Raw genomic sequence first — 17,314 nt, 5'->3', positions numbered from 1 at the left:
TACGGGCAGTCGGCTCCAGCCCCCAGGCCTCCAAGTCCCTGGTTCCTTTTACCTAGACAGTTTCTGGGAAATGGCTCCCCTGCCCCCAACACCAGGCCCTGCTTGAACACAGCCCTGTCCATGAGGCCCTCCGTGGAAGGAACCTCCTTAAGTAGCAACAACTGTCCCAGGGAATGCCGATCCCCCACCTCCTGCTTCTTCCCCCGTGACCCTCACCAGCATCTCACAGTCTGGTGTCCCTACTTGCTTACTGGCTCCCTCCAGGAGAGCGTCAGCTCCAGTGGGAGGGGTCCAGAAAGCACAGCGAACAGCAGCAGACGAGTGCGGCGCTCCCAGAACCCTCACCCACCCTCTGGCATGCACTAGGGCCATCCCCCTGGTACAGATGAGGAAACAGAGGCGCACCCAAGAAGAGCAAGCCTGGGACCACACGACCGGTACACCCTGACCAGAACCCGGGCAGCAGGATGCCCACGCCCACGTGTGCCCCCACAGGACGTGAGGGGGGAATCCCTGGGGCGTTCAGGGACCTGCAGGTGCCAACTGCCCACCAGCAGGGCACTGACCAGCGCAGTGGGGGAATGTGGCTGGAGAGGCAAGCAAGCCCATGAGCCACCCACGGGTATTTTCCTGAGCCCCACTCTGTGCCGGGCATCCTGGAATCACACATCGGTCTGGATGCACCAGAGGATCTGAGATGGTGCCGGGTGCCGGGAGATGGTGTGGGAACAGGAGAGAGTCGCTGGGCAGTGGTGGGGGTCAGGCTTTATCTCAAGTGTGGAGGGAAGGCGATCTAAGGATGAGCTGAGAAACAGTGGAAGGAGCTGCCTCCGCAACAATCTGAGGGAAGGCGTCCGGGCAGAGGGACAGTGCGTGCAAAGGCCCTGAGGCAGGAATGAGTCTAGGGGCTGAAGCCAAAGAAGCCAGCTTTGCTGGACCCTGTGCTGAGGGCACCAAGGCCAGAGAGCAGATTAGGTGGGAGAGGGAGAAAATCTGATTTTAACAAACTTCCTCTGCTCCAGTGTGGGGTCGGGTGGAGGGCAGCAAGCCTGGAGGAGGCAGTAGAGCTTGGGGCTGAGCAGGGATCCAGCCAGCGATGGGGCCTAGAGACCGTGGGTGCGGGGGGCTGAGCAGCAGAGAGGAGAGGAGCCAGGCACATTCCCGGGCTCACTGAGAGAGGGAACCCGTGAGGACCAGTGGGATTTTTTGGGGAAGGATGATGAGCTCAATTCAGGATACATCACGTTTGAGATGCGTGCGGGTCCCTATAGGAGACCGGCAGAGCTGGCAGAGCCGATCGGGGACTGAACCGTGAGCGCAGAAGAGTGCTCGTGGCACGAGGCCTGGACCCAGCCACCCAAGGGGGAGGGAAGGGCATGGTGGGCACCCGTCAGGGCCTGGTGTTTGGGGGATCACGGATTGACTGTGTGGACACTGCGGTCCCGTGTCAAGGGAGCACAGGTTCCCCCGAGGCCTGGCGCATCATGCCAGGCCGGCGAGAGAGAGACGCAGAGTGTCCTTGCATCTGGCCGCGCTGCTGGAGCCCGGAAGCTACGGAGAACAGAGAGCAAGCATTCGCCTGTGTGAGGCGGAATTCAGCATTCGGGATGGGGCACTGTGACAACATGGAAGATGGGACAGGGGTCCAGGAGAGAGGCGGGGAAAGCCTGTGTTTGAGGGCCAAGAGGAGCAGGCAAGGTTCTGCGGAAAAGTGGCCCAAGACCCAGAGACACGTGGCTGCTAAGGTCAAGGCCAGAGGCGGTCAGGGGGAACACACGCTCATCAGCCAAGGGGACAGGGTGGGCATGGGAGCCATCCCCCCGGGGCCACACGTCAGGGCGAGGGGCAGCGTGTGGGACGCACACCCCCAGTCCTCACGCTCGGGCGAGGCGGGTCTCAGGGAGGCTCGTGGGGCTGACAGCAGGAGGGCTGCGTGGGGCTCTCCGCCTGTAGAGGGGGCGGTGGGGGCAGAGCTCCGACAGAGAGAGGCTGCGGGGCCGGAGGGAGCCTAGTTCCCGGCCTGCGTGAGCAGCGGGTCTCCACTGTGGCGTCTGTCGTAAAGGTTTTCAGCGCCCGCTCTTCTCCTGCAGGAGGCACAGGATCTGCCTGGGGAGCAGCCGCCGTGGGAGCGGCAGGGGCTGCAGAGTGCCAGGCGCTCAAGAGAGGCCACTCTGCCCCCCACCCTCACCCCGGGGGCGCGGGGAGCGCCCCCTGCGGCCCCACAGGAGCGGCCTCCAGCAGCAGACGTGCAGGCCGGCTCAAGGGGCATCAGGAGCAGCCCGAGCAGCCGCAAGTCGTGTGCTGGACCCAAACGCAGGCTGCCCGGGACGGGACGTAGGACCTTCCACCAGCGCCTCAGCCTTGTCGGCCCGACGGGCCCTCGTCTGGTGATGGGGGGCCAGCAGCGGGGGCCCCGCTCCCCAGGGGTGGGGAGCCCCAGAGGCCTCGCTGGCCGGTGCGTGGACAAGGTCCAGGCGGACTGTGACCAGCACTGGCAAGGGATGCGTGAGGCTTACGGTAAAACCATCCTGGGCCTCAAGGAAGATCTGGAAGCAGCGTGCGTGTGTTCACTCATTCATTCACTCATTCATTCATTCCACAGTTCCCGAGTACCTCCCAGTCAAGCATCCTCACCACCCACCCACCACCTTCCCCGTTCCCCACTTTGGACGTCGGCCACCTCTGGATCCCTGACTCTCCCTGCGTCCAGCACGTCACATTGCTGGGATTCCTGCTCCGGGACCCTTCAACACTGCGGTGGCAGCATCCCACGTGAGAGGCTGTGTGGCCAGACACCTGCCATCTCTCTCTGCATACCCAGGGCAGAGCCCGGCCAGGCAGCCGAGGCAGGGAAGGACCATGAGTCCCCGATGCCCAGCCCCGTGCTGTCGGGGTCTGGCTCAGCCCCCATCAAGCAGGACACTCAGGCCAAGGCTCCTTGAGAACCCATCCCTTGGGAGGGTCCTCAGCCCCACTGTAGCTTTTATACATAGCTCTGGGAGCCCCTGGGCACTGTACTCACCCTTGAGAGAGAACCCCCAGAGCAAGGAGCTGGTGAAGAGGTCTCTCCCGTCCTGTCTGCCCGGTCTGACCTCACAGTCCACAGGGGAAGGCCCTCGCGTTTGAGGGGCAGTGCAGCCCAGGTCACCGGGCCGCGAGGTGGCCGGCCGGGCCAGGGCCCTGCCCCCCAGAATGGGCTCATAGGACTCAGTCTCTCTTGGGAGCCGCTGAGTGCTGGCGGGGCCAGCCAGCAGGGCGCGCGCTCACTCACCACGAGCTGGGGCACGGGCAGTGACTTGCCCTCCTGGCTCAGGGACACGTAGGTGAAGAAGGCGCTGGCAGCCCGGTAGCGCTTCTGCGAGTTGTCCACCACGGGGTCGGCGTCCACCAAGACCTCGATCTCCATGGACTTGTTGCTCGTGAAGGTCATGCGTCCAGAGATGGTAATGACACAGCCTGTGGAGCACGCACAGCGGGTTAGCGGAGGGCACCAGCGGAGGGCACCAGCGGAGGGGCGGGGGGGGGCGGGAGGGCACAGGGGGCGGGTCACCAAGGGCGTTAGGAGACACCTGGTTAGGCAGCATCTAACAACTACGAGGACATGGAAATGACGAATTCTCACCGCGCCTCGTTAGTAGCCCCGAATGCTCATCTGCCTCGGGAGCAGGTGTTTGCTTCTAGTGTTTACGTGGACATTTGGAGTGGTGGCCGTCACCTGGCCCCTGCCCCCTGGGAGGGGCGGCCCCCAACCTGCTTTCAGGCAGCTGGGGGGTGAGCTGGCTCTGTCCCTCTGAAGTCACATTAAGGCCACGTAGCCACACCGTCCACACTGCGACCTTACTGTGCCACACGGCTGCCCCGCCATGTTGCTCTAAGCCACCTTCCCGGTACCTTCCCAGCTCCCTGGCTATTGTTCCTGATGCTGGTCTGACGGCAGCCTCGGGCGCTTGGCAGGGCCAGTGGTCACGTTGACTCTGGTCCTGCGTTCCCCCAGAGCCACTGCGTGTCCTTCAGCCCACGTCCTCCTGCCCTTCTGTCCTGTCAAAACCGCGTCCATGCCGTCAGGCTCTCCCTCTCTCCGGCTGGCTTGCTCACGGGACCAGAGCTCTCCTCGGAGCTGCGGACCCTGCCCCACAACATAGCCGAGACCCTGAACTTGGTCTGAGTCCCCAGGTGCTCACCACCTGCCTGGGCTGGCATGGTTTCCCTTGTTGATTATGATACAGTCCAGAGTCCTACGTTCCCATAACACCATCCCGGGTGTCCCTCTCCCTCTCAATCTCAACCCAACCTCCCTGTGCTCCCCATGCCCTTTGGGTCATGACTCTCCACCCTGGCAGCTGCTTCCCAACCTAGAGTGGTTCTCCTCCCCCCAGCCCCCCATTCACGGGCTCTCGCCTGCCATCCAGCCTTGGCCCTTTCGCACCTTGCTCCCTTCATCTCACGGAGCCCAGTCTTCTCCTATAAACAGACTTGACTTGCCTCCCAGGGTAACTATAGGGAAGACACGAAATGAGCCAGGTGCTAACCTAGTGCCCAGTGGCAGAAGGCACTCAGCACCGTCATTATCATGGCTGATGGTGTGGCTCTGGACCACGAGGCAGCACTAATCCTCAGGGGCTTCCGGGGGGAGGGGCTGACACCCCCACCAACGTGTAGCCAGAACGGTCCCCCAGCCCCCGCTCCCAGCATGGCCTTGTTCTGGGATGGGTTCAAGGAAATCCCTGCCCAAGTCTAGCACATGATGCTGAGACCCGTTCCCTGGAACAGCCCTGGAACCAGTGCTGGCCGTGGGAACCTCTTAACAACCCTGGGAACCCCGGTGTCCGAGCTCCGAGGAGACAGGCGCCACGAGACATGTTCAAAGACCCAGGAGGACAGACAAGTCAAGACAGCGTGGTGACTGTTAGGGGTGAGCATGTGGGCAGGCCAGAAGCAGGGGCAGTTATTCCATGTTACAGAGTACCAGAATGTTCCAAGCCACATTCAATTTCATACTTACAGGGAGGGCTTCATGTCCCGTACAGCCATTTCCGGGAGGGAAGGAAGGCCACGCGGTCAGTGACAGGGCCATTATGGGAGCTCTATGAGGGCAGAGTCACGAACAAAGCACCCCACACACACCTGTGGCCGGGCTGAGACCAGAGTGCGAGCACGTCAGGGCCCGGGGTTGGTGGGCAATTCCTGCTGCCCCGTTAGGAGCTGCCTCTGTGACCCACAGGCTCACCAGGCTCCGGCCGAGTGACAGGCGGCTCGGCCCCCGGGGCAGGATGGGGGAGGTGCAAATGCATCTCCCTGTGTCCTTCCCATCATTGTGTCCTCTCTACCCCCAGAGAACCTGTGATTGCCACGGGGGCTCTCCTGAGAGGAATATAACACACCAATTCTGCTTCTGGTTTCGGGGGGTCAGGACAGCCCTGCAGTGCTCCCCAGTGGTCCCCAAGTTGAAGGCTCTGTTTTGGATGACCCCGTAGGTGCACCTCTGTTCGGAAGCATGGGCAAACCCCCACCTGAGTGTGCCCGGCATGAAGGCGGCACCAGGCAGGGCTGCACTCATGACCACACCCAGCCAGGGTCTGTGGGACTTTTAATAAGAGAACACACGGCATCCAGGCTCGACCTGCTCACCTCCAGGGACCGCCACTCCTATCTCAGGAGGCCAGAGGTCAGTGGGGGCAGGTGCTCATTGCAGCCATCATGCACAGGGCTCTGGTGGACAGAACCTGCTCCAAGGCTCAGCCCGGCCTGGCTCCCCCTTCCTGCCGCTTCCTTGAGGCTGCAACAGTGCTTTCTCATGGGATCGGAGCCGGAACCAGGGGCCTGCAGGCCCCTTCATCACCCAGAGGGGGAGCAAGGCTGTTGACGTGGTTCACCAGGGAGCACGGGGCTAGGACACAAGGCCAGCGGCAGGCTGCCCAGACATCTCATGGGGATGGGGTGTCAGGCTCCTTCCCACGAGGTCTGGCTCATTCCATCCCAGGTGCAGGGGCAGGGCCACAGGAGGGGCGTGCCAGGCCTAGCCCAACCCCCGCCTGGGACACTGGGACACCACCTGAGACAGGGAAGGACCGCAGCGGCTGGCTCGTGTTGGCGTGCACTTCCGTTTGCCCGAGGAACTGCAGACTGGGGAGCGGGACCTGCCAGGCCCAGCAGCCAGGCGCTCAGAGGCTCTCTGTGGGGCACGGCGGAGGCAGGGTGGCCCAGAGCACGGGGACACTGCCTGGGAGCTTTTCCACTAGGTCACATGTCCAAATCCACCCGGACAATGGCTTGTTTATTTAAAAGACCAGGCGCGACCAGCTCAAGGGGGAAATCGCCCCGTCATCGGTGCTAGGAGCCACGAGCCCACCAGGACAGGCTCAGGTTGTCAGGCCACTCTCCTGGCCTGGGGGACGGAGGCCGGGAGGAGGCCCCGGGTTCTCCTCTGAGCTGCTAAGTGGGAACAGACAGCCATTCCCCGCCGAGTGTCTCCATGAAAGGCAGGTTCTCTGAGGCCCGGGGCGGCCCCGGATGGCCCGCGGTGCCCTGCGGAGGCCCTCGGGTTCCACAGGCTCTGGGGTGCCCTGGGCAGGTGGCCAGCCAGGCCCCACACCGTGCCTTGGCTTCCTCATCTGCAAACAGGCACAGGAGTAGCTGTCTCTCGGGGAGGTTGTGACAAACCAGTGAGCCTGCAAATGTGGCCACGTGGAGGTCACTTGCCCACATTAATTATGTCACGTGGACGTTTAGCCCAGGACAGAAATTTCTGGTAGGGTCTGAGTGCCCTTCTGCTTAACAGCCCTCCAGGAAAAGCCACCTTAAGCCCAAAGGCGGAGTGTGCCCACACAACGCTCTTAGGGTCTTTGGGTGGAGAATTACACCAACACGGTAAACAAGAAGTAACGTTTAAAACAAATCACATTTTTTCTCTATAGCGGGCACATAAATGCTGGCCAAGAGGCTGCTTCTAACACTGTCTAAATGACTCAACAGGCTATTGCATTAGCAAGGGAGATTTTACGTTTTTAGCTTGTGAAGAACACAGGGTAGCAAAGCATTAAAAACCCTGCCCTTTCTCTCCGGGTCCCAGGAGATGAGCAACTGTGCCTGATCAGACGCCGAGACGTGACCACAGCAGCAGTGGTCCCTGCACAGGAAGGCCAGGGCCGCAGCTCAGCTCGCCCGGTAGGTCAGCATGGTCTGAGAGGCCAGGACTCAGGACCCCAGGATGTACAGTACCCTCTAGACCCAAGTTCCGATGCCAACTCTCTGTAAGAGCCCGAGACTCGCCAGGAAGCTCACCACCCTTGCTGCCTCCCTGCGAATCCCCCAGGCCTCAGAGGTGCCGGATATCAGCAGCTGAGGGGTTTGGAACAGACTGAGGGGCACTTCCTCTCAGGCCTCCCTGAAGCCCCCCAGGGCTGAGCTTCTTCTTGCTCTCCTGTGCGCTCTGCCAGGGTCCTGTCTACAGAGCTTATAGGAGAAGACACAGGGCGGGGAAAAGGCAGGGCTCGGAAACAGTCTGGAGCCCTACCTGCCTCTGTGTCAAATGGAATTAACGGACTACTATGGCAGGAGGAGCAATGGCCCCCAAAGATGTCCATGTCCTAATCCCCTGAACCTGTGAATTATGTGGCCTTGCATGGCAAAGGGGCTTTACAGATGTGGTTAAGAGCCTGGAGATGGGGCGACCGGCCTGGATTATCCAGGTGGGCCCAGTCTCATCGTAGGGGTCCTCCCAAGTGGATGAGGAGGCCGGAGCAGAGGGTCAGAGAGACGCCACCCTGCTGACTTCGGAGATGGAGGAGGGGCCACAAGCCAAGAAAGGCAGCCGGCCTCTAGACGGTAGAATAGGCAAGCAGCAGATTCTTTCCTAGAGTCTCCACAAGGAACGGCACCCTGACTTTAGCCCAGTGAGACCCGTCAGGCTTCCGACCTCCGGAACTGAGACAGCAAATCTGTGTTGTTTCAGCCACTATGTTGTTGATATGTTGTTACGGCAGCCATAGAAAATTAATACAACCACGCAGGTAGATGCCGCACTGGGTGACTTTAACGTAGCCCAGTTTTTCGGGGCTGCTGCTGACACAACATCATAAGTAACTATAAAATCAGGCGCACGATACCTTATAAAGCTCGGAGAATATTACCTTTACGTGGTTTTATCATATGTTTCTACCGCTTCATGTGATATTTCCATGTTTCAAGCAGGGATTCTATGTCAATACAAGGAATCTAGAAACTTGATGAAGCTCCAAGTAAAAACGAATTCCAAAGGCAACTGGGCCAGGATCCCGGAAGCCACACGGTTGCAGACCTGGTGGGTTTCCAGTGGGAAGGATGGTCGGTGGCCACATGTGGAAATCGGTTCACGGTTCCATCAAGGGCTCAGGAAGTCAAAACTTGTAGTTGTCTTGCCACAAGGTATACAACCGAAATGAAGGGACACAATTGTCTGGTATTTTGTAAGTTCTGTCTCCGATCTGGTGGTTCCAACCACTGGATACCTAACTGAATTTGGAAGTTGGAGATTGTAGCAAATTCCTCTTGTGAATTCCAGAAAAAAGCAGAGCCCCCTGAGTACCAGCAAGAAGCCGAGAAGCAGGCCTGTCTAGTGAACCCCAACTGGACCCCCGAGATCGGAGCGGGGTGCCCCTGCAGATGGTGAGCTTAGAGTACCCTGGGCCTCACGGGAAGCCTGTGCACCCAGCTCTGCAGCAAGCTGAGTGGTGGGGGGACCCCGCTGAAGGGGGCGCTGGGGCACTAGGCTCTGTCCTGAGTGTCCGTAGGACCTCTAGGGGTCTATGGAAATGCGTCCCAGAGCATCAGACGCTGGGGACAGAGTCCAGACAGTCCAGAGACCAGCGCTGCCCAGCAGACTTTCTGTGATGCTGGGAAGGTCCTCTCTCTGTGCTGTCTGATACACAGCCGCCAGCCACGTGTAGCCACTGAGCACTTGAAACGAGGCGCATGCCACAGAGGAGCAGCATTTGCCATTTTGTTTACCTTTCATTATGATGCAGATAGCCACGGGTGGCCAGCAACTGGTGTGGGGGACGGCACAGGTGGGCGACCCCCCCAGGCAAAGCTGATGAGACTGAGGGCGCAGCTGGAGGCGGGACTGACTAACGTTAGTGGGAAAAGGGCCCTGGGCCAAGGCCGATGCCAGAGACACGGACAGAGCGGTGCCTTCCTCGCGGCTGGACTCCCCCAACTGCGAGAAGCCGTAGCCATGTTTTCGAGAGGCTTGAGAAAGCCAGGAGAGGGTTTCACAGGACTGCGCGGGCCAGCCGCCACTCTGGCAGCTGAGAAAGGGTCAAGGGTGAATGGCGCTGCATTTGAACTGAGGGTACAGGCTCGTCACCCGTCACGGTGATGCCCGGGCCCTGGCGGCAGCAGATGCCCGTGTCGATCAAGCCTGGCAGTGAGGGGGCGCCCGAGCGAGGGGCTCAGAGGTCTGGCCCCGGAGCCGGCTGTGCGGCCCTGCGGCCCGGGCGGGCTCCAGACCGGAGAAGTGGGGATGAGTAGGCTTCCTGCCACACGGGGCAGGTAAACCGGATGGCCCTTGAGCGGGGCCTAACGCACACTCGGGAAGCGCAGCCGCCTTCTCTTTCTGGGGCCCCGGGGAGCGGCGGGGTGGGGGGGGGGCCCGCCTGACCCCCAGCAGCGGAGCGTCCCTCCCAGGGCAGACGGCACGGCTTGCCGGGATTGGGCAAACAGAATAATAAAAAGTTGCTCTTACCACAGCTGAGGGGCTGCCAAGGACTTCAAACGGTAAGAACAGCTCAGTGTTGAAGTTCCAAAAAGAGCAGCGGCAGCGAGCGATCCTCAGAAAAGCAGGGAGGTAGTGAAGTAACTTCGGTGTGTCTTACATAACACAGCCCAAAGCACTTTCCAGAAGGTTCCTCATTTCCCACCCAAACAGTCTGGGGAGACGGCTTCTCCACCAACAGCTCCAGCTTTAGGGGTTCCTACCAGGGCTTCCCGAACCCTGAGAGCTACAGGACCCACGTGCCACTTTTACTGCCCTCGACAGCTGCCCTGGCATTTTCACATCTCATCTTAGAGAGAAACAATCAGCAACGGGGCAAGCGTTCAGGTCTTCCAGTGTCACCAGCTTGCCCTGAGCGATGCGGGGGTCCTGGATCAACCCACCCCAGCCCGCGGTGCCGGCCACCTCTGCTGCACCAGCCCGTCGGGCCCCACGTCGGGAATGCAGCCCCGTGGGCCTGGCCTGCAGAAGCATGAGGGAGAGGGCCTGGGACCTTTAAGGCCCGGGTTGTGCGGTAACTGATCAGAGTGGCCGCAGTGAGCTCACAGGAAGGGGGCATGTGTGGCTGGCGATGGGTCTACATTTCTGGGCTTTTCCCCACCGCGTCAGAGGGTGGGGGGCACCCCTCGGGGAGCAGCGGTGGCCTCTTAGGGTTGCACCCTCCGGGGCGGTGCGTCTGAGGAGGCCGGACGCTGGCTGTGGGCAGCTGCTGCCCTGTGACCACGGCCCCAGGGGGCCCCGCAGCTCAGCCGCCGGCACGTGCCTTTCCCGTGAAAATGTTCCTGAAAACAGTCCCTGAGCTGATTGCATTTCACAGATGAGCAGCACAGAGCTCGGAGCTGCCCTCGGCATGCCGGGGCTGACCCTGTCTCCTGCTGCGCAGAGGAAAGCCACGGCTCCTTCATCGGTGCCCCCCCACCCCCCGCCGGAGAGGCATGGGGCCTCTCAATCCGGCTCTAGTGGGGCTGCTCTCAGGAGGCAGGTCCCCCAGCCCTGGGTGTATGACTGTCCTCAGAACCGCGGGCCCTCCCCTCTGTGCCCCTCAGAGGCACTCCTTCTCTGGCCTGGGTGCTGACTTTACCGCTGACCCTCGTAAGGGGGGGACTCACATTCACATCCGTGTGGGCAAAGGGGCAACTTGGTGCATAGAAGAGATTTTACCCACCTCACAATTTTGCAAAAGAGAAAGTGAAGCTAGTGTCTACTAGAATCAAGCTGTAAGGAGAGAAAGCACGTGTGGGCTGAACAGTGCCCTCCACCCCAATGTAAGTCCATTTAGAACCTCCGAATGTGACCTTACTGGGAATAAGGGTCTGCAGATGCCACTGACTTAAGGCTCTCGGGATGAAATCCTCCTGGATTATGCGGGTGGGCCCTAAATCCTGTGACAAGTGTCCTTATAAGAGGCAGAAGAAGAGAAGGGAGAGGCCACGTGAAGGTGGAGGGAGGTTGGAGTGATGTGGCCACGAGCCAGGAAATGCCCCCAGAGGCCGCAAGAGGCAGGAAGGGCGCTCCCCTAGCGCCTCTGGAGTGGCCCTGCCCACACCTGGATTTGGGACTTGGGGCCTCCAGCCTGTGAGAGAGCAAAGGTCCGCTGTTTGAAGCCCCCAGTCTGTGGTCCCTTGTGGGGCAGCCCTGGGACACAAACACCACTCTCCAGAGCACTCAACTCTGCCCCCGCCCCACGGTGGCACAGTGTGCGGGGGTCCCACCCAGCCTCCTGGCGGGCGGCAGCATCAGTGGAGGCCGCACTAGAACCCACAGGTTGGGGTTTAACGGGACCTCAACAGGTTTGCCTGCGCTTAAGAATCCACAGTGGGCAGGGTCCCCCCAGCCTCACACTGCATGTCCCCAGCAAGGAGCAAAGAATGGGGGAGGAAAGGAGCCGTGCTGCAGGGACCTCTGCCCTCTGGAACTGAGGACAAGACAGGCCCATTCTGTGACTGAGGCAGGTGTGGCCGGCACGCTGCCAGCCTGAGACCCGACCCGGGACACCGGTGCCGGCTCTCCGACAGAGCCACGGCCCGGGGAGCCCACTACCTCACACAGGGACATTCCTCTGCAAAACAACAAGTAAGGTGTGACAGCCTCTAACAGCGCCTGGGGGACACTGGCACAGAAAGGCCAGACTCCTTAGCTGCAAGTGTGGCCCACATCCCTTTATGCACAAAACAAGGAAGTGATCCGAGAAAGCAGAAACCCTCTCTCTGCCCGCCAGGGGCTGCTGACATGGGGGCCCTGGGCGGCGCGGACTCCAGGCCGGGGCTGGGACACCGGCGAGGGGCCCTGGGAGGTGTGGGCTCCAGGCCAGGGCTGTGTCAGCTCAGCACCCAAGGGTGCAGCCAGGTAGGCCTCGCAGCCCACCCCTCACTCTGCCTGCTGGAGGAAACCCACCCAGAGTAGAACGTCCTGCCAGAACTATGGCTTCTGAAAATGAAGAACCTTTTCTCTGTGTTTTGGAATAAGAGGAACGTCTCAGAAACTGGAAGCGCCTGTCAAGGGCAGCTCCGCACACAGGTTGCCCCAGTGGCTTCCACGTTGCTAAATGGGTCCCAGAAAGGGCCCCGTGTGCCAAGGAGAGTTCACGGCCTTGCCTGAGCTGCACAGCACATCTGCTGAGCCGGATGACACTGAGCAAACCAGCTGGCTCTCCAGGAAAGTCTCTTTTCCTAGGTGGCGCTTCTCAGAGGGCACTTGGGAGACACAGAACAGAGCAAGGTCATGGAATCTAAGTGTGTTTTCCACTGTAGATTTCGAAGCTGTGTTTAACAATGAAGTTGTGATCGCAGGGATTTATCCAGGGAGTAGTTCTAGAAAAAGAGAGGCAGGGAATCCTGGCGCAGGATCCTGCCTTTCTGAAACTTTCGTGCCACCACTGCACATAATATGCACCCGAGGCCCAAGGGGGGCAATCCCAAGACAACAAGACCCACTTGTGGACAAATTCTAAAATGACGCTGATGTCCATGTCTGTGCAAAACACCCACAGTGACACAACACACGCAGAGATCACCACGTGTCGGGAGGGGACGGTCACTCACCTCACGCCCTCAGTTACGAAGGCACTTCGCAAAGCAGAGAGAGTGGTGCCGCAGACCATTTCCTTACCCTAAAAGCACCCAGACCCTACCAGGGTATGCTGGACTTGCTCTCGACGACCCAGGGCGGGCAGGCAGCCAGCCCCCTACCCTTCCAACGCCTGGGCCCTTCTGGCCGCGCACCCGGGCATTCACCACCGGTGTGTTCTGCAGGGGAGAGCTTGCTGGCGGCACTCAGGACGGCCTTGGGGGGCTCAGGACAGAGCAGTGCTCGGAGGCGTCTATGTCACACCCCTCCCAGCCGGGGACGGGTCCGACCTGACAGCTTTCTCAGCGAGGCTGCTCTCGAATCAATACCAGGCTCCTGCGGCCATGACCCCACCCGACCCCGCAGCCCCGACCCACCTGACCCCGCGACGGAGCGCTACTTTTCTGGGGCCCAGAACGTCACCGCAGAAGACACAACACACGCAGAAATCACCATGTGTGGGGACTCAGCACTCACATGGGATGGGCGTGAGGAGCTGGCCCGCTCTCCTGGGTGGCCGCCGAGTCTCTGGGACAGGGGAGGTACCAAACCCCAGCGCTGCATGGATGGTGCAGGCGGGCTGGCCGAGGACTGTGGGCCATGGGCTTCTCTGCACAGATCCTGCCACTACTTACATCATGGATTATCTATTCCTCCCCCAGAGGAAACGTGTAAAATCTGGAGGCACCAGTCACTGGAGCTGTGTCTGTTCATGGGGCATTTTAAGAGGGGTTTATGGCGCTCCTCAGTAGCCTAAAGGCCCCAAACGCATCTGAATTATGGGTCTTACCAGATGAAAAATCAAACCAACAAATCCTAGCCTCACAGATGCATCAACAAGAACAAAGCGCAAGACTGGCTTCCCGTTTCTCTTGGCAAATGGGCAGACACCAGGGCGCGCGACACTGGGTGTGAACCACAAGCAAACTGGAAAAGGGAGCCAGAGAGCCAACGCCTTCTCTCTGTCAGCGGAGTCCCATTACCTTTTCTGATCTTGTCGTGGAAGTTAATGGCGTCCACGGAGGCAGTGACTATGTTGGTCTTGCAGTGACGCGCGGCCACGATGCCGGCCACCTCGTCCATGAGCTTCATGGTGACACCTGCACAGAGAAGGGGCACGTGGCAGGTCAGACACGGCGAGGCTACTTCCCACCCTGGAAACCAGTCCTAAGAGACAAAGCCCTCCCACTACCCGCCGTGGAGACCACAACCAGCACAGGGTACGGGGTGCGTGATCGGGGCATTGCTGAAGCTCATGCTGAGAACCTGGCTTCCTTAGGAGTTTCCGAAAACGACCACAGCTGATGATGGGCTAGGCCACTAACAAAATGACAATCCTTTTCCTACCCTCTCCAGGTACATTATGCCCCCAGGAAGGTTTTGTTACAAAATCCACTGGCATGGCCACATCCAAAGTCAGACTGCAAGTGTCAGTGAGAACACGGAGAAACCAGAACCCTCACGCATCGCTGGTGGGGATGAAAACGGTGTGGCGGCTTTGGAAACAGTCGGGAGTTTCTCAAAAGGCTAAACAGAGAGTTACCATACGCCCTGGTGATTCTTCTCCTAGGTACGCACCCATGACAACTAAAAACTCATGGTCACACAAAAACTTGTACACGGATTTCATAACAGCGTTACTCACAATAGCCAAAAAGTGGACACGACCCACATGCTCATCAACTGATGAATGGAGGAAGAAAATGTGGCCCATCCATACGGCGGAATATTATCCAACAACAAAAATGAGCAAAGCACCGACACACACTACAACACACAGGAACCCTGAAAACACAACGCTCAGTGGAAGAAGCCAGACCCCAAAGACCAGAGATTGTAGGATTCCCTTTATAAGAAACGTCCAGAACAGGCAGATCCGTAGAGGCAGAAAGCAGATTAACGGTTGCTAGGGCTGGGGGACCGGGGTTAAACGGGGAGTGAGTGCTAATGGGTATGGAGCTTCTCTTTGAGGGGATGAAAATGTTCTAACATTGACTGTGGTGATGGTTGTGTAACTGGGAATACACTAAGAATCAAAGACTTGTAATGGTTGGGTTGTATGGCATGTGAATCATCACAATAAAGCCATTATATCAAACAAACAAACAAACAAACAAACAAACAAACAAGAAAAGCAGGCTCACAGAAGGCCAAGGTGATTTTAAAACCACAGGCTGCAGATATTGGCTTTTGCTCAACTGTACCCTTAATTGGACGGGATCACAACTACACACCTGCTAGTGTCCCCACCCCCAAGTCTTGCCCCCCCGGAACAACACATTCTACTTATTTCATATTTGAACATTTAAACCATGTCTTTTATTAGACCAAACTACATGAGATTGTCAATATTCAACCATTTTTGACCTGTAAAAGCAGGAAGTGATATCTATCAAACAGCTATCAAAAGTCTTAGAGGGCACCTGGGTAATCAGTCAGTTAAGCGTCCGACTCTTGATTTGGGCTCAGGTTATGATCTCAGGGTCGTGAGACTGTGCCCCGCATCAGGCTCTGTGCTCAGTGGGGAGTCTGCTAGAGATTCTCTCTCTCCTTCCCACTCTGCCCCCCGCACCCCACGCTCTTCTTGCTCTCTAAAGATAAATAAATAAATGAATGAATGAGTGAAAGAAAGAAAGAAAGAAAGAACTTCAAACTTATGTACATTCACCCTAGGATACAGAATGCTTTCTAAAAATCCAGAGAGAGGCAGAAAAACAGATGTCATCCCACTCATGAAAGCCAGGCTCATGGGGAAGCATGTTTAGGATAAGGCTTGCAGAACCAAACGCCTGTAGGGTCAGGCAGATGGTGTGGGGAGGTGAGCAGGGCTGCTGCCTGGCCCCGCCTACTCCCTCCCACCCCTAGGAATGAGGGCCTCATGCTCCCTGCCTTCTGATGCTTCTAGACAAGACTGGGACCTACACATTTACGAGAAATCTACCAATTTTTAAACATTGGTGGCTAAACTCTCTTTACTATGTGGGGAAAACAAAATACACTAGAGCTAAAAAGAGCAGAGGTCCCTTCCATACTGGAGGGACCTCATACAAATACAGCAGAAGATGCTACTTACAAGGGACCTGGGAGACAGAGGAACACCTGGGGTCCAGTATACTCTTCTCTCCACTTCTGTGCATATCTGAGCATTTCCAGAATAGAAAGGTTTGAAAAAACACATTCCTGTTCTTGATTAAAAAAGGATGCTTTTATTACTGTGACTTTTTTTGACAGAAGATGCTGCTCTATGATGGTAATGATAAATGACCAGATGGGGACAGAGACTGAGCTGCTGCCTGCCGTTTTAAAGGCGCTTTCAGAGAGACTGGCATATTGGTCTGCTTCATCCAAGAAGGAGGGGATCGGTATCCCCAGTTTTCAAATTAACAACACAGGCTCTGACACCGTACTGGTCCGATTCTAAAGACTGTGCAGGTAGAATGCTGGGGAAACAGCTCTTTTGAGAGGAAAGAATCAGAGGCGCCAGGGTTAATCTCCAGGCGACTGAGGCTGGGGGGCTCCTGCACGGCAGGGGGCCTCTGGCCTTCAAGCAGCTCGGCTCAGGGGTCTGAGACAAAGGGTCACACTTTGCTTTGCAAGCAGCCTCTGCTGGGTGAAGTTGTTAATGCAAACGGACACAGGCAGCCTTCCCTAAGCCCATCACCAGGCCCTCTGGGTCTTTACCCACAGCAGGGGGCCTCAGCGAAGGTGGGGCAAGTGCAGGCCTGGCAGGGCAGAGGCCCTTCAGCCACGTCCCCAGCCCCGCACTCCAAGGAGGGAAAAACACAAAACAGCACCCGGGTAACTCACTATGCTTGTCAGAATGGACTGCCTCCCTGGAAGGCCACCTCAGCCTCCGGATGAACCGCATGGTGGTGTGAGCACGGCCCTGCCCTCACGGTGGTGCAGGCTTGGACTCTGGGGTCAGACGGAGGGGGCGTGACCACCCCATCACCCCCACCACTGCCTGGCTGGGGACCCTGGGCAGGCAGATGGCCCTCGGAGCTCTGGATTCTGCTAGTGCTGGTATGAGAGGTGACGGGCGAGCCCCATGCTGCCCTGTAAGGGCACCTACCGCTATGACACGCAGGACTAGCGAAGGTCTGTAAAACCCAACACCAATTTAAATGGAGAGTTTGTAACAGATCGGACATTTGGAAGATAAAGAGAAAAAGAAAGAGAAGTGAAATGTCTCAGAAGGCCAGGAAACACGCTGAGTGAGAATCATACACTTTGCTCAGTGGACAAGGGTGGAGTCCAAGTGATAGCCTCCCCTTACCACGTGCGAACCACAGAGGGCACAGAAGCAGGTCTGAGACCCACGGACCACCTCCTGACGTGGTGCAGCTTCAGGGTGTGCATGCACGTGTGGGGGGGTGCGTGCATGTGTATGCGGGTTCAGGAGTGTGTGTCTGCAGGTGTGCATGCATGTGCAGGGGTGTGCATGCAGGTGTGGGGGGGTGCGTGCATGTGTATGCGGGTTCAGGAGTGTGTGTATGC

At 58.4% G+C, this 17,314-nt stretch overlaps 1 protein-coding gene across 3 annotated transcripts in view; it reads right to left on the bottom strand.

Moving 5' to 3' along the window:
- Positions 1 to 17,314, bottom strand: part of ACOT7 (acyl-CoA thioesterase 7) — a 111,637-nt gene that overhangs the window by 13,220 nt on the left and 81,103 nt on the right. For all 3 annotated transcript variants that reach the window (XM_032394818.1, XM_032394811.1, XM_032394827.1), the window contains exons 7-8: positions 13,801 to 13,917; positions 3,272 to 3,456 (exon numbers count right to left, since the gene is read on the bottom strand). In XM_032394818.1, the coding sequence (XP_032250709.1) occupies positions 3,272 to 3,456; positions 13,801 to 13,917 (302 nt within the window). The remainder of the gene's footprint in view (positions 1 to 3,271; positions 3,457 to 13,800; positions 13,918 to 17,314) is intronic.

This window comes from Phoca vitulina, unplaced genomic scaffold (genome assembly GCF_004348235.1).
Source record: "Phoca vitulina isolate PV1807 unplaced genomic scaffold, GSC_HSeal_1.0 scaffold2, whole genome shotgun sequence".
Taxonomy (NCBI): domain Eukaryota; kingdom Metazoa; phylum Chordata; class Mammalia; order Carnivora; family Phocidae; genus Phoca; species Phoca vitulina.
Note: the sequence above shows the minus strand (reverse complement) of the source record. Positions and strands in the feature narration are given on the sequence as shown.